The 17,769-nt window shown below is 45.8% G+C and overlaps 1 protein-coding gene across 8 annotated transcripts in view; it reads left to right on the top strand.

Moving 5' to 3' along the window:
- Positions 1 to 17,769, top strand: part of CADPS2 (calcium dependent secretion activator 2) — a 1,861,089-nt gene that overhangs the window by 1,555,334 nt on the left and 287,986 nt on the right. For 4 of the 8 annotated variants that reach the window (XM_069229895.1, XM_069229888.1, XM_069229887.1 and 1 more), the window contains one exon: positions 228 to 242. The exons of the other annotated variants lie outside the window; for them this stretch is intronic. In XM_069229895.1, the coding sequence (XP_069085996.1) occupies positions 228 to 242 (15 nt within the window). The remainder of the gene's footprint in view (positions 1 to 227; positions 243 to 17,769) is intronic. 8 annotated transcript variants of the gene reach the window in all.

The raw sequence follows: 17,769 nt of genomic DNA on the forward strand, positions 1-17,769 counted from the left end.
CAAAATTGATGAATGCAACTTAGGTGTAACAAGCCAGCTGTTAATTGTATGCATCATTATTATGTTTTCAGGTTTCTTTCAGCATTTCTCACATTTTACTATGTCTTTTCTTCTTATTGCATATTTCTCTTAATTTGTTTTTCATCTGTTTTCATTTCATTAACCATTTGTACATTCTTTTCCATGGCTTTGTAAATCTTCATTTTGGTGTCCATGGCACGATGCAGTTTGCTAGACAGTGGGTAAGTGTATTTTGTTTTAGGAGTTGGTAGCCCTGGTCAAATATGAATGTTTGCATTTTATTATCCTGGATGATATGCTCTCTAACTTTACGATTTGCTCAGTGGAGAGCTTACTTGCAAGGTATCCTATGTTTACACCAACAGAAAGCCATAATCTGGGTTCATCCACGTTTCCGCTCTCCTTACCTCAGTTGGTATCGCTACTGCTAGCTTGGGTTGTTGGGTGTGAGCACCTGAGTGCACCACACCCCTTGTACCCAGTGTCATGAGCACCTGAAATGCCTCCCTTTGACAACTGGCTCACAGTTTAATTATTTGTTTTCTCATGGCTTAACTGCTTGAATGCCTCTGCCCAGTATCTCTGGCTAGGATACTCCTTACTGTCCACCACACAAATTCTACATCTCTAGCCTTACTCTCCCATCACAACTCCACCCTAATGCTACTCCTGCATTTTGGAGTTGTCTCAGTCCTCTTCACTGACGGCCGCCTTGAATAAATTTTAATATCAGCAAATAAAAATATGGCCCAACAACATGGTATTTGAAGCAACTGTACAAATAAATGCATGTTCATTCATTTATTACAAGAGTGCATAGGTCAAATTCCAGGTTTTATCATAGTACATGGAAATTGACAAGGGACATCCACTCTTTATGCATCATAGATTTCATGTTACAATTGCCTTTCATAGGGAAACAACTCGCTAACAGTCCTGGGACTTCAATGTGATTTTCACCTAACCACAGGCATTGTAATTTTGGTTAAATGTTGTTGTTTTAAACAAACTAAAATGAAAAAGCTATGACCTAATTCATATATCACTTTGCACACTGTGTAGTATGCTAGCTGTTAGCTATGTTTTTTAATCAACATATTTTATTGAACTTTTACATAGCTTTTAGATTTGAACTTCATTTCCATTAAAAGCAATTCTGTCCTTTAGTGCATCTTTTCTGCCATATACCTTGCTGGTCCATTCATTTCTTTGATCCAATTACTTTTTGCATGTTACATATTCTGTCTTCAGTACTTCGCTACGTATGTTTGTCTGATACGATCTGTTTAGATCACTTCCTTCCTTTGTCATTCTCTCATTTGATTTTTCTTCCCATCTCGCCCAATGTCTTGGGTTATACTAGTCTGTCCTGATTTTTTGCCAGCCAATCTCTATTTTTTTTTTTAGATCAACCTCCTCCTCGTACACCACCTCCTCATACACCATCCTTTTGTACCCATGCATCAATACCATGTTACATATCCACTTGTCATGTGTTGTTGGCAGTGGGCTTCGTAACTGTTGACCAAGTCTCATTTTGCAGCTGTTAAACTTAAATTGACAAATAGTTTCTGATAGTGGTTTGCTGTCTATTAACCTCATAGTCCAAGTATTATTGTGAGTATACACAGTGTCACTGGTTCTTCTGCTTCATTGATTGATTTGTTTCAGTCACCTATGCCAAAGAGGTATCTGTTGTGGACATTCCCATGAAGTCTGCATGAGTGTGCCTTTCTGTCCGCAATCTCTTAGGCATGCATCCCAAGGGGTGTGTTTGAATCTGAGGAGGTAACCTCTAGTAATGTATGTTTTGCATAGAATTTCTAATTGAATCACTAGGAATCTGGATCTTAATCACATACCTCCAGGGAGTGTTTGCCTTTGCTCAGTCATCTTGTCTATGTGTCTGTGTATAGTGTAGTTGAAGAAATAGAACTTATTTACCTTAAATGCATTGCTTATGACCTCACTTTACATCATTATATTTGAAAATAAAAAAATACACAGAGTACGTGGATTGGGTGTTTGTGCAGGATTGGGTGCAGAGTTTGGACAAAGGCCAGTGCATAATGTGTGCACAAGGTATAGTTTTTTGACTAGATTATAAAACCAGATTTGTTCCTGACATCTGGGAAGGTTACCAATAGGGATACAAATTGGGTGAAGGAATATTATTGGGACATGGGGAAGAGTGACTGTTTGTTGAATTGTGGAAACCTTTGGTCCAGGACTTTGTATTTGCTCTCCCCGCCACATGTGTCATATCTCCACTGAATAATGTCTGGGAGAGAACCTTATTGGCATGATTCCGGACCAGTCAGATCAGGTCGCTCGCATCCTTCCTCTTAGGCCAATATGACTCCTCTACTATGTTAATTTGTCCACGTGATGAGGCCTCAGACCAGAGTTTGATGCACTTTGTTCTCTTCTGGGGGCACTATAAACAGTTTACTAACTGATACTTAAGATCAATTCTGACACAAAAAGGTTTTAATCAATTTAAACCAGCTTTTTATTTTCTGCAGTCACTTCCCATTGTAACAGTTTGTCATGCTGTAGATAGCTTCTTAAAAGCAACTATACGTCACTAGAAAAGTTTGGTGTTTTGATTCCAGGATTTTTGCTTGGCAATTTATGGTAATCTGTTGACATTTTTATACATGCAGTGCTTTGATGTATGTTTAACTGTATAGATTGCACATTGATCTTTATGTGTTGGCAGTTATTTTTTTTATGATATCTACCGATACTCTTACACATGTTGTCCCGGGAAGTATTCATAACCACACGGCATGCACATTGATTTTTATTTGTATGTATTATTTATTGTGCTTTTAGGGCAATTTTTTATCAGACAAATAAAACTTAACTTGACTAATCTATAAACTGTGTATTTCAGTGTTTTTGGGCTTGTTAATGTTAGTTCATGTGTCATATATATCTCGAAACGGAAAAGGTTAAGGAACACCTAACAGCTTTTGTGCACGCAGAAGGGGATCCCTCGTCAGTCCAATCCACAGCTAACAAACTGAGGAGACCACTATAGGAATCATGGCACTTAATTAGAAAGTCTGTTTGCTGCAAGAAAACGAGCTATGCATTTGAGCTCATAGCTTTATCACAACCCTAGTTTGTTTACATAAGCGGGCGTCATATTAACACCACGTGTAATAGTGAAAAAGACTCATGCATTAATCGGCATGAGCATAGAAACAATGCTTAAGACCTGTGCCTGATTCCCATATATTTAAACCAACTTTTGCACGGAAAGCAATGTTGTGCACGTTAAAGGCACTGCATATAAAGGACAAAACAAACAAAAGTGAGCTAAAGATGTTGCTAAAACCGCTGTAATATGTCAAAATCACTGTACATCATCTCAAATCAATTTTATGTACTGACACATGGACAAAATACCCAATTGAACCAATTAAGACAATCTGTAATCCCTTCTTTGGCTAGAAGCTAACTCCGAAGTCCTCCTCGGCTGTGAGAACAGATGCGGCGCTAGTAAACATTTATTACCTTCGCTTTATGGAAAAATGGTTCAGATCCTGGATTTCACTGATATCAAGTTTGGCATCTGAGCCTGTTACATTTATAAGGATATCAAAGTAAACATGGTATACATATTATTCTAATGCAATTTTGTAGAATATGAATATGGGTATAAAATGGCATGCGTCATGAGGATTTACACATACCATCAAATGGTTTAAAAGATACAATGTAATTATTCACTCTACAGCCACCAAAATGTAGAATTTAAATAGGGGAACATCACTGCAATATAGTACCATAATGTTTCTTGTCAATATTCGCTCTCTCAATGATCCTTTTCTCGAATTACAAAGTCACACTAAAGAACAGTCAGGGTAAGGTGAGGGGGGAACTCTAGTCTGCGCTACTGACTTAGCATGTACGGTCATACCCAACACTACCTACCCATTGAGTGAGTCCACAGTTGTCGCATGTTCAATCAACATGTGACGCTTGCTCATCATAACACTGGTTTATCATTCCCTGGATAGAATCCCAACTTCCTAACTGGATGTTCTTGAAGTGACACTCCAGACAAAAAACAACAAATTGTGATCATTGGATGCTTCAGTCTGTTGGTTGATTAGCCAGACTCGAAACATGCAATAGAACTCTTTGAGAACATGCAAAGCTTTGGTTTCTAAATATGTTGTGAGAATCCCAATGCACACAGCTAAACACGCTTGATTGCCTTTTCACACACAAACTTGAATCCTAAAGTTATATCACTACAGTCAAATGTATGATCAAATAGACTGTTTATCCTCGCTGTATAGCCTCTACGACAATGTATCATATGCCCTAGCAATCACCGGAACTTAACGTTATACCAGGAGAAACACACTAATGAAGCACCAAATCAGAATAATGAACTCATCAACATCTACCACAAACTGACTAACCATGACACTTTAACAAGCAGCCCATGTGCAATTCTACTACTCAACAAGAGACCTGCTTGAGGTTGTTGAATCTGAAAGTGCCAACATTTGAGAAACTGTGACAATCATTTTGAAAGAGTCTCTCCACACACTAACATTACTGCTCCTAGTACTATCTACACCCGCCTCCTACAAACCTTTGGGGACCTTGAAATGTTAAGTCTGGTTGCTAAAATTAAAGCCTCCTCTCTTAGCCCATATTCAGCTGCATGCTTTCAACAACAGTTTCACATCATGGTGATAAACACCGCAAAACACAAGAAATGCCTTACTCCATTCACAAGTCATTCCAGACCTCTTGATGGATGCCATCATCACTCTGCACCTGAAATAAAATCTGCAAGCCCCACGATCTTGGCAAACAACCAGCTCATCGCCACCCTTCCCCTTCCTCAGCATGATCCTGGAAAGGTAGGTTACAAGACATCTCTAAAACTGCACAGAATTAAAAAATGTCCTCGATGACTGTCACCTGTCCTTGCTAATATAAAGGAAGAGTGCTTCCTTTCCATTAGAAAAAGACAAGAAACCAGACTTATCCTCTACAAACCTTGTGGCAATGTTTTCAACACAATACTCCTAGAAAGACTGAAGCAATGGGTGGACATATCAAGTCCTAGTCTATTTTCCGTCCAATCTATTTATATAAGTCCCAGTCTATTTTCAGTCCACTCTATTTAACAAACGTAGGATCAGGACATTTGCATAATTCACACACAAATGCCCTCATTATGACATTGGCGGTAAGTCCTGCTTACCGCCATGCCGACTGCCACCAACATACCGCTGCTGCGGCGGTTTACCGCTACCCATATTATGACCCACACATAGCAATCAGTAACTATACGCCACACACACAAGTCCGCCAGCCCAAAAGTCAGTGATAAAGTGGCGGTAGCAAAACCCACACTGTTACGCAAACAGAACTACGCCCACAGCATTATGACCCACGAATCACCGCGGCGGACATTCAATGGCGGTAAACCATTGGCGCCACATTCCCACCCACTATAAAACACACACACACTACCCACAACCTTTAAAGACTCAAAAAATTGACAACCAAGAGCACCCACAGAACCAGAGCCACAGAACACCATCACCCATACACCATCCATGCATCTTACAGCACACACCACAACACATCCCGCCACACACCCTCACACACACCACACACTATACGCATGGCGCTACAAAGACACCCCAGGTTCTCAGAGGAGGAGCTAAGGGTCATGGTAGAGGAAATTATCCGGGTAGAGCCACAGCTATTCGGATCACAGGTGCAGCAGACATCCATTGCTAGGAAGATGGAGCTATGGTGGAGAATTGTGGACAGGGTCAACGCCGTGGGACAGCACCCCAGAACAAGGGATGACATCAGGAAAAGGTGGAACGACCTATGGGGGAAGGTACGTTCCGTGGTTGCAAGACACCAGATAGCTGTACAGAGGACTGGCGGTGGACCCCCACCTCCTCCCCCACAACTAACAACATGGGAGGAGCAAGTCTTGGTAATACTGCACCCTGAGGGCCTGGCAGTAGTAGCAGGAGGACTGGACTCCGATAAGTCAAATCTCTATTACTATCAGCCCCCTACCTTCATGCCATCACATACCCCCACCCCATAACCCCACCACCTCACATACACCCCCAAAATCACAACCCACCCATCCCATTACCAAGCCCTGCATGCACCACCAATGCATGGACATTACTCACAGCCCTGCATGGACACCTATCACTAAAGCATGCACATTAGAATCACCTAGCCCACAAAATCACCACTCACACAAGGCAAAGCTGACAGGGCAATCACAACCATACAGGGCAACACACCCATGCACAAGATGTCACACGCAGAAACAATAACACTGCATTTACATCCCCACAGGTCCCCAACCCAACGTCACTGGAGAGGAGGTGCCAGCAACATCCAATTCCCCCACAGAAGAGGCCCACAGTGATGACAGCAGCTCTGCATGCCTGGATCTGGATGACCTACCTGGCCCATCAGGGATCTCTGGACAGTCGGTTACCCAGGCACAGTCCCATACCACCACAGAGCCTTCCCCCTCGGGAAACACCACCACAGCACCCACCCAGCGGGCCCATACCTCTGTCCCCAGGACACGTCAATCAACAGTGTGTCCACCACTACAGGGACCCCAGGCAACCCCACAAACACAGTATGATAAGGGACCTGGGGTCAGTGGCAGTGGGCACACGGTTCAGGGGACAGAGGCACAGGACAACAGGGAAGCTGGGAGGACTGCTGTGCGACAGGGGGAGGATAGGCCCAGCGAACCAACTCTCCAGGAGGCACTCACCAACATCCTCGGAGCATACCACCATTCCCAGGAGACGATGGGCCAGATACTGGACAAGTTGCAGGAGACCCAGGGGCTGCAGGAGGGACAGTGCCTGGGGATCAGGGAGGACCTGAAGGACATCCACACCACCCTGGTCATCATTGCAGGGGTGCTGGCAGACATGGCCAACACCATGAGGGAGGCAGTGGCACACCACCGGGCCCCTGACACTAGCCACACCGATGAACAGCCCTCCACCTCTGTTGCTGCTAGTGGACAGGAGGCCCCGCCACAGGAACAACAGGCCACCAGCACCCCTCCCCCTGCAGAAGGAGAACCAGCACGCAAATGGTCCCTGCGATCCAGGCAGAAGTCAGAAAACATTGTCAAGACCCCCGCCAGGAAATAAGACTCTGATTGTCACCCTTGTGTCCCACTCTGTCACCCTGTCCACCTTGAACTGCCATTGCACCCCTTCCTATGCCCCCTTGGACAATGCACCTGTGATACAAATAGACTGCACTCTATCCTGGTCTTTCCTCCACCATCACCCCAGCCCATTGCACATACCCCTCTACTTATTAGCACTTAAAGAAACACCCTTTGAAAAAATACAAGTATGGAGCATGTCAAATGATTTAACTATGTATTTGTTTAACAAGATTTAAACACTGCAATACAACTGTACAGTAATGTATACATAGGAATGACCTGTAGTTGGCTGCAGTCCACACACCAGGTGCCAGAGTGGGATATAGATATCTGAAAATAGAGATGTCAAAGGGTACAGTAAGTGTCCATAGAATTGGGAGAATCTGCCTGCCATTTACAATGTCAAATACAAAACTGTCAATGCAAAGTGAAGTTACAGTGTCTTACCTATGTGTCACTGAAAGTACTGTCTTATAATAGCTCTTCTGTTGTCCTCATCCGCTGCCTCCTCATCTTCACTGTCCACAGGGTCCATTACTACCACACGCCCATCTCCAGCCTCATCCTCCTGCAGAAAAGGCACCTGGCGTCTCAAGGCAAGGTTATGCAACATGCAGCATGCCACGATGATCTGGCAGACCTTCATGGGTGAGTAGTACAGGGATCCACCTGTTAGATGGAGGCACCAAAACCTGGCCTTCAGGAGGCCGAATGTCCTCTCTATTATTCTTCTTGTTCACCCATGTGCCTCATTGTAACATTCCTCTGTCTTTGTCCTGGCATTCCTCACAGGGGTCAGTAGACATGAGAGGTTGGGGTAACCAGAGTCACCTGCAAATATCGAGGGATAGCTGTTAGCCGAACACTAACTCTTATGGCCAACACCATACCCATACACCAACATATACTGGGTGGGAACCATGGGCTCACCTATTAGCCACACCCGGTGCCTCTGGAGTTGAGCCATCATATATGGGATGCTGCTATTCCTCAGGACATAGGCATCATGCACAGACCCAGGATACTTTGCATTGACATGGGAGATGTACTGATCCGCCAGGCACACTATCTGCACATTCACCGAAGGAAAGCTCTTTCGATTTCTGAACACCTGTTCATTTCTCCGGGGGGGGACAAATGCAATATGTGTACCATCAATTGCCCCAATAATGTTGGGGATATGTCCCATTGCATATAGGTCACCTTTCACTGTGGCCAAATCCTCCACCTAGGGGAAGACAATGTAGCTGCACATGTATTTAGTCAGTGCAGACAACACTCTTGTAAGCACGTTTGAGAACATTGTCTGAGACATTCCTGCTGTCAAGTCCACTGTCACTTGGAAGGAGCCAGTTGCCAAGAAATGGAGCACAGATAGGACTTGCACAAGAGGTGAGATCCCAGTGGGGTGAAGGATAGCAGATATCAGGTCTGGCTCCAATTGGGAACACAGCTCTGTGATTGTGGCCCTGTCCAGTCTATAGGTGAGGGTAATGTGCCTGTCCTCAATTGTTGCCAAGTCCACCAGGGGTCTGTACATTGGGGATGTCTCCATCTGCTATTCATCCGCAGTGGTTGTAATCTATGGAGCAAAACGGTGAGCAGCTGGTCAGTATTCCACATTTCCAAACACTACACTGCATTGCATGTTGTGACTGTAAAAGTATGTTGTTGGATAGTCCGAATGGTGCCTATGTGTACTGTGACGCAGTAAGGTTCCATGGCCTGCCCCTTCCTGAAATGGCGTATGCCTGTCCTGTGTGGATGGACATGTGGAAATGAGGTAATGCCGCTGACTTTGTACGCTGTTGCGGGAGGCAGTTGAGTACCGCCGTGCAACTCCTTATTGGTTGTCATTGGGCCCTATGGGTTACAGTGCCCAATGGTGATGTACGCCGGTGGTGACGGTACGCACCACAGCGGACGTGACCGCCATTTTCTATCTGTTCACTCACTTGCTACCTGACCTTCAACAGGAGAGGACCTACACTGCAAGTGCTGCTGTGACCTGTGTCTGAAACTGACCATGGCTCGTGTCACTGGGGAAAGGGCCCCTGCCTTCAACGCTGCGGAGTTGGAAAGACTGGTGGATGGGGTCCTACCCCAGTACCGAATGCTGTATTGGCCTCCAGACCAACAGGTGAGTACACTGTGAGCACGATGCAAGGGGCATGGATGCATGGAGTGCTGTGTGTGAGGGTCTCGTTTGGGGGAGGGGTTGCTGGAAGGGTTCTGGGCAGCGTGCTGCATGTATGGTGGGCAATGTCTGTGCATAAGGGGATGTGAGGGTAATGGTGGGCCATGAGTGTAACAGGCCAGACGGTATGACTGATACCTTTTTCTATGCTTCTTTTTCTGCAATTCAGCTCAGGATATGCCACAACCAGTATGGGGGTCAGGGTTCAACGGGCACCCCTTCCACGTTGGGAGGCCATCGCCAGCTGGGCCTCCGCCGTCTTCTGTACCCAGCATCTCAGGTCCTCCCACTGTTTCCGACAGAGGGTGCTCCGCCTGCCATAGACCCCCAGGGTCCACACGTCTTTGGCGATGGCACGCCATTTATCCTTCTTTTGATGGGCGCTGACCTGCAGAAGTAATACACACAGGAAAATAGTATCAGTCAGACAATTCTGCCTGTTATAATTATGGCTCACCATACCCCTTCACATCACCATTTGCACACACATGGCCCAGCACACAAACAATACGCCGCCCAGAGGACATCCACCCATTCCCTCTACACGAGGCCTTCACACACACCACTCCATGTATTCATGCCACATGCATCGTGCCCACAGTGTACTCACCTGTTGGTCTGAAGGCCCATACAGCAGTCCGTACTGGGGTAGGACCCCATCCACCAGTCGCTCCAGCTCAGCCGAGGTGAAGGGAGGGGCCCTTTCCCCAGTCACATGGGCCATGGTAGGTTCCAGACACAGGTCACAGCAGCACATGCAGTGTAGGTCCTGTTGGAAGTCAGGTAGCAAGTGAGTGATCAGATAGAAAATGGCTGTCACGTCCGCGGCAGTGCATACCATCACCGTCGGCGTAGATCACCATTGGCCACTGTACCTCATAGGGCCTAATGTTAACCAATGAGGAGTTGCGCTGCGGTTCCCGACCACTTCCTGCAACGGCGCACGTCAGCAGAATTATCTCATGTCCACCTGTCCCTCCACACAGGACAGGCGGACGCCATTTCAGGAGGGGGGGCAGGCCCTGGATAATAACTGCGTCACAGTTAAAATTTGGACATACAAGACAAATCCCACTTACCCATTACAAATTGACATCATGCATTGTACTGTTGTGGCTCCAATGTTCAGTTTGTGACTGGCTCCTCACTCTTTTGTCCCTTAGATTGCTACCGCTGCGGATGAATAGGAGATGGAGACATACCCCCGTGTACAGACTCCTGGTGGACTTGGCAATACTGTAGGACAGGCACATCATCCTCACCTATAGACTTGACAGGGCCACAATCACAGAGCTGTGTGCCCAATTGGAGCCTGACCTGATATCTGATTTCCGTCACCCCACTGGTATCCCCCCTCTTGTGCAAGTTCTATCTGTGCTCCATTTCCTGGCAACTCGTTCTTTCCAAGTGACAGTGGGCTTGGCAGCAGGAATGTCACAGCCAATGTTCTCAATAGTGCTGACCAGAGTGTTGTCTGCCCTGATTAAACACATGTGCAGCTACATTGTTTTCCCCCAGGTGGAGGATTTGACCACAGTGAAGGCTGACTTCTATGCAATGGGACATATCCCCAACATAATTGGGGCGATTGATGGAACTCACATTGCATTGGTTTTCCTCTCCCCGTCACAATGAACAGGTGTTCAGAAATCGTAAGAGTTTCCACTCCATGAATGTACAGATGGTGTGCTTGGCGAACCAGTACATCTCCCAGGTCAATGCTAAGTATCCTGGGTCGGTGCATGATGCCTTTATCCTGAGGAATAGCAGCACCCCAAATGTGATGACCCAACTACAGAGGCACAGGGTGTGGCTAATAGGTGAGCCCTGGTTCCCATCCAGTAGATGTTGGTGTATGGGTATGGTGTGGGCCATATGGGATAGTGTGTGGCTAGATGTTGTCCCTCGATATTTGCAGGTGACTCTGGTTACCCCAACCTATCATGGCTACTGACTCCTGTGCGGAATGCCAGGACAAGGGCAGAAGAACGTTACAATGAGGCACATGGGTGAACAAGAAGGATAATCAAAAGATCCTTTGGCCTCCTGAAGGCCAGGTTCAGGTGCCTCCATCTAGAAGGTGAATCCCTGTGATACTCACCCAAGAAGGTCTGCCAGATAATCGTGGCATGCTGCATGTTGCACAACTTTGCCTTGAGACGCCATGTGTGTTTTCTGCAGAAAAGAGGATGATGGAGATGCCCGTGTGGCAGCGGTGGACCCTGTGGACAGAGAGGATGAGGAGGCAGAGGATGAGGATGAGGACAACAGAACAGCAGTGATACGACAATACTTCCAATGACACACAGGTAAGACAGTGTTACTTCACATTTTATTGTGATTATTTTGAATATCTTTGGCACTGGCAAGCTGTTGTTTCCCACTTCTATGCCCACTTACTGTACCCTTTGGCAATTCATTTTACAGATTTTGGCGCCCCACTATCGCTCCTGGTGTGATCACTGCAGCCAACTACAGGTCTTTCCTATGTGCACAACTACTGTACAGTTGAATTGCAATGTTTGAACCTGGTTAAGCGAATACATACTTTAACAATGTAACATACTCCATACTTGTTTTTTCTAAGGGTGTTTATTGAAGTGCTAAGAAGAAGAGGTGCAAGTGCATTGGGATGGGGTGATGATGGAGGAAAGTCCAGGGTATTTTTCCAGTCTATTTGTAGCACAGGTGCATTGTCCAAGGGGACATATGAAGGGGAGCAATGGCAGTTCAAGGTGGACAGGGTGACAGAGTGGGACACAAGGGTGACAATCAGGAGAGTCTCATTTCCTGGTGAGGGTCTTGGCAATAGTCTCTGGCTTCTGCCTGGATCACAGGGAACGTCTGCAGAGTGGTTTCCCTTCTACAGTGGCAGGGGTGCTGGTGGTCTGTGAGTCCAGTGGCAGGGCCTCCTGTCCACTAGCGGCAACAGAGGTGGAAGGCAGTTCAGATGTCTGGCTAGAGACAGGGGCCCGCTGTTGTGAGACTGCCTCCCTCATAATGTTGACCATGTCTGCCAGCACCCCTGCAATGGAGACCAGGGTGGTCATGATGGCCTGCAAGTCCTCCCTGATCCCCTGGTACTGTCCCTCCTGCAGCCGCCTGTTCTGCACATTGTCCAGGATCTGGCCGATCATGTCCTGGGAATGTTGGCATGCTCCCAGGATCTCGGTGAGTGCCTCCTGGAGAGTCGGTTCCCTGGGCCTGTCCTCCCCCTGGATCCCAGTTTCCCTGTTGTCCTGTGCCTCTGTCCCCTGAACCGTGTGCCCACTGCCACTTACCCCAGATCCCTGATTGTCTTGGGTATGAGGTGTGCCCTGGGATACCTGTAGAGGTGGGCACACTGCTGATTGATGTGTCCTGGGGACAGGTGTGGGTAAACTGGGTGGGTGCTGTGGTGGTGTTTCTTGATGGGGGAGGCTCTGTGGTGGTGTGTGACTGGGCCTGGGTAACCAAATGTCCAGAGGTCCCTGATGGGCCAAGTTGGTCATCCAGATCCAGGCGACCAAAGTTGCTGTCATCACTGGGGGCCTCTTCAGTTGGGGGACTGGATAGTGCTGGGACCTCTTCTCTGGTGACATTGGTTGGGATACCTGTGGGGATGTAAATAATGTGTATTGTTTCTGTGTGTGGCATATTGTGCATCGGTGGGTTGCCCTATTTGGTTCTATTTGGCCTGGCAGCTATCACTTGTGTAAGTTGGTCTATGGTGGCTTAGCTGATTCTCTCTAGTGTGCATGCTTTGGTGATAGGTGACAATGCAGGGCTGTGAGTGATGTTCATGCATTGGTAGTGTATGAAGGGCTTGGCATTGGAATGAGTGGGATGTGATGGTGGGGTGTGTGGGAGGTGGTGGAGTGATGGGAGTGAGGGTATGTGATGGCATGCAGGTAGGGGGGTAGTAGTAGTATAGAGTTGACTTACCAGAGTCCAGTCCTCGTCCGACTCCTGCCAGGCTCTCAGGATGCATGATTGGCAAGTCTTGCTCCTCCCATGTTGTTAGTTGTGGGGGAGGAGGTGGGGGTCCACCGTCAGTCCTCTGTACAGCGAGCTGGTGTCTTGCAGCAATGGAACGTACCTTTCCCCGTAGGTCATTCCACCTCTTCCTGATAACATCCCTAGTTTTGGGTGCTGACCCAAGGCTTTGACCCTGTCCACGATTCTCCCCGATAGCTCCATTTTCCTAGCTATAGATATCTGCTGCACCTGTGCTCCAAATAGCTGAGGCTCTACCCTGACGATTTCCTCCACCATGACCCTTAGCTTCTCCTCTGAGAATCGGGGGTGTCTTTGTCGTGTCATGGTTGTTGTGTAAGGTGTGTAGGTGAGGGTGTGTAGGGTAATGTTTTGGGGTGTGTGATGTGAGGTGCATGAGTGGTGTATAGGTGAGAGCGGTATGTGGCTCTGGTTGTGTCAGTGGTCTTGCGTCTCTCTCTGGTGGCAATTATTTGTAGTCGTAAAAGGTTGTGTGTAATGTGGGTGTGTGTTTTATAGTGGTGTGAGTGGGTGTGTGTGGTGTGTGTATGGGTGTCAGGTGTGTGTTATTTAAATTGACCAATGTAATGTTGTTTTGTATGTGTGTGTGTATTTTGAGTGCGGCTGTATGTACTGCCAATGGTTTACCGTGGTTGAATGTCCGCCGTGATGATTCGTGGTTCATAATGTGATGGGCGTTGTTCTGTTGGCGTAACGGTGTGGGTTTGGATACCGCCAGTTTATCAATGACCTTTGGTATGGCGGACTCATGTCTGTGCTGAATAGTGACGGACTGGTGTGTGTGTGTGTGTCATAGTATGGTGAACGGATATCCGCCGCGGTGGCAGTATGTTGGCGGCAGTCAGCATGGCGCTAAGTGGGATTTACTGCCAGTGTCATAATGAGGGACTATGTGTGTTCTTAAATCTGTGGCAGTGAATGAGGAAGTATACCTGATTTTACACAAAGCCGGCATCACATTGTTGACAAATTTGGAGTGTTTCTGCTCTCCAGGTCTGTCTCTGCTGCCCTCTTTTCACCTGTGCTCTGTGATCCCTCAACCTGTTCTTCGTCATCAGCTTTCAGGTTCTTCACTCTATTTGGATATTCTGCTGTTATTTAGAGCTAGCATTCTGTAAAATTTCAAATCACTTTCTTTCTGTGTCTGTGTTTCCAGTGGTTTTAAATCTTAAGTTAAGGTAGCGATGGCGACTCAGGTCAAGTCCATCTTCTCCTTCTGCTTGTTTATCCTTGGCATGCTTCGTAAGATATTCAAATGGCTACCCCAAAGCTCAAGACACACCATCACCCAAACCTTCATCTCCAGCCAACTGGACTACAGCAATGCTCTCTAAGCAGGGATCGCAGTGCACCTCCTCTGATGATTACAGACCATATGGCACGCTGCAGTTGTGAATCTCCCTAGATGAACTCACATCATCCCCTACCACAGGGAACTCCACATGGCTGCCTGTACAGAAAAGGCTCCAATTCAAGCTCCTGACCCACACATACAAGGCCTTACACAACTGTGGACCTGACTACTTGAGCCTCTGCAGGAACTTCCATCTGCCCACCAGAACCTTTGCTCCCCTTCCCTTTCTCTAACCCTCACCCCCTACATCCGACATAGCAGCTCCTTCTCAAACTTAGCAGCAAAGACATGGAATGAGCTACCCTTTCATCTCCGGACTTCCCCATCTCTTCCAGAGTTCTGAAAGTCCCGGAAGACCTGGCTAATCAACTGGACCCTGACAGCACCTGGATACCTTCATGGGTGACAAGAAGCGCTCTGGAAGTCTACTGACTGATTGATTGATTTGGTTAGCACATTAGGAATGATCCAGGGTTTTCATGAACAGTATGCATCAATCTTTCTCCTGTGTGCAAGTCTCTGGCTACCAGTGGGTTGTATCCTCTTTCTGGAAGTCTATATAAAGGTTTGTGGTATGTTTTTCCTTCTTAAGTGGGTGTCACCCTAATTTAATTTCACATGCACTTTTTAGAGGCTTTTCTGAGAGCACTTCTATGGAATTTTACTCTTTGTTTGCTCAGTAGAAGTTGGCAAGTATCTCTTTTTGTGTAGATTTTGCTACCTTCGAAAACACTTGGTTTGAAAGCTCTTTTAATTTGAGGTTTCCAGAGTTTTGGTGGGTGTGGTCTGATACGTCTGTCATTTAAGGTGCATGTAGCAGCAGCAGTAGTAGAAGTAATTGCACACCTCCTGCTACATACAGCAGTGATACAGATAATAACCGTAGTTGTACAAGGTTTACTATTTATAGATAAATATGGGGGAGTGTAGCAACAATAAATGTAGTAAAGGTACCAGTAGTAGTTTTAATCTATTAGCAGAAGTGCCAGCAATTCTACAGTACTGTTGTTAGTTGAGTAGGGTGCATTATGAATAGTAGTTGTGTAACTGCTATAAATGAAATTAGCAGCAGTATACGTAGTAGGATTAGTAGCAACCAACATAGCACTAAAGTCAGCTCTGCTCGTCTCAGTCACAGAAGACAATCTTAATGCGAGAAAACAATCCTATTGATGTATGTAATGAATATAATGTGCTGTAATATTTCCATGCTTCATTTTTAAAAAGCAGATGAATTTAGACTTCATTAGACTTCGCCATTTTGACTTGATTCATCAGGCCCCCTAATGTTAATGTATTTTTTAGATGAAAAGGAAGCATATGAAATAAATTTGATGAATTTGGATGATTTAGTAGTCGATGAAAAACTAGATTTCCATTCAACAGGCTCACTCTGAAATCTCCTTCTTTACCCTGCACTGTGATCTAGATTCCGTCAATTTTACTTTACAAAAAGGCCCTCTGCACCTATCCACCTCTGTGTAGTACAACCCTCCTGCCTCAATTCCTATTCTGTTTCACCTCTCTGCAGCAGTAGATATGGTTAGTCAACCAACACTCTTTGCAAACCTAGCATAGAATTGGTCACTTCCTGTCCCTGCAACTTTGCTTTCTCGGTTTCCTGTTGTTCCTTGCTTCCATTGGCCATCATGTTTTTGGGCTCCAATTCTATTACGTTAATCACAAATTACGTCAGACAAAAGCCTTTAAATATCCCCCTGACCGTAATGCTACAGCTTAGAGTGCCTTAATGTAATTATTTTGCTTATCGTTTCCTTGCTATAATCTCCTCCTCTCTTATTCTTTTAAGAATTTGTAGCTTAGAAATTCATTTTACAATATGATTCTTCCTCACATGCATCTCAAAATATTCGAACCCCCTCATCAGACATCAAGATTCCATCACCCATTCCACTTTTCTTGAGGCACATACTGAGGCATCTTGCAGTTGCCATCTCTGGGAGCAGCGTTAAAGAGTCTTGCACAATACTGCCCTGAGGCTGCTCGAAAGTATTCTTCTTGTATTTCTTTGAAGAAGAAAAGATACTAAAAACATTTATTCAACTCAAAAGTGGATGTAACAATATAAGCTAAAAATCATCTACAGCGTCACTGAAGTTGCTCATACACTAGCAAGAGGCATGGTCATTATGTCGCTGTATGTCTGTTACAGCATGTTTGCATCATCCCTCTAGTGCAGACGTCTTGGCATAAACAACAGCGCATGTACTGTAATGTACTGCAGAATTGACATAGCTCTTGACATCACTCACAAGCCCACAAAGTCCTCCAATTGACATTGAGATCCTAGAAATCTTTTTCGAATTGCCTGATTGAATGGCCGTGGAGTTGTAGTTTGGGCCATATAGAAAGTGTTTGATGAGGATTGACGACATTTTGTAATCATGATGTGGTGAACTAGTACTTAATGCCCTTATGCCTGGGGAGGTGTAAAAAGTGTGAGCATAGCTGTGTCTCATATGCAAGCACCTATTACCTTTAGTAGCAGTTTGTACCAAACAGTTGTTCAACTGGGAAAAGCCAGAATGTTGAGGCTCTCTGAAATTCGAGGTTGTTGTCAGTTCTTGTTATTAACGCAGGAATCGAGTTCCAAAGTTCGGCTGTCTGGACTGCCAAGGAGCTACCATCACTGCAAAACCTTTTGGACAAGTGTTTTAGAATTTAGTAATCTGGTGTACCATGAGGTGCAGAGTTTAGGGTGAAGAAAGAGTCGCCCAGTACCGTGGTTAGCTTTAAATGTGGTATATCGCACAAGTGGTGGCTAATGTAATGATTGGAGTATAGTTGGATGTTAATATGTATATGTATCTTATGAGGTTGTTGCATGCCCTCCTCATTTTGAGTTTTCTGTAGCATGCAAAATAATTAGTTGGCATAGGCAAGATGTGAAACAGTAAAGCAATCACGGTTGAACTCCTAAAAGGAAGCCTAGTAGAGGCTGTATTCAACAAAGGGATG

This window comes from Pleurodeles waltl, chromosome 4_1 (genome assembly GCF_031143425.1).
Source record: "Pleurodeles waltl isolate 20211129_DDA chromosome 4_1, aPleWal1.hap1.20221129, whole genome shotgun sequence".
Taxonomy (NCBI): domain Eukaryota; kingdom Metazoa; phylum Chordata; class Amphibia; order Caudata; family Salamandridae; genus Pleurodeles; species Pleurodeles waltl.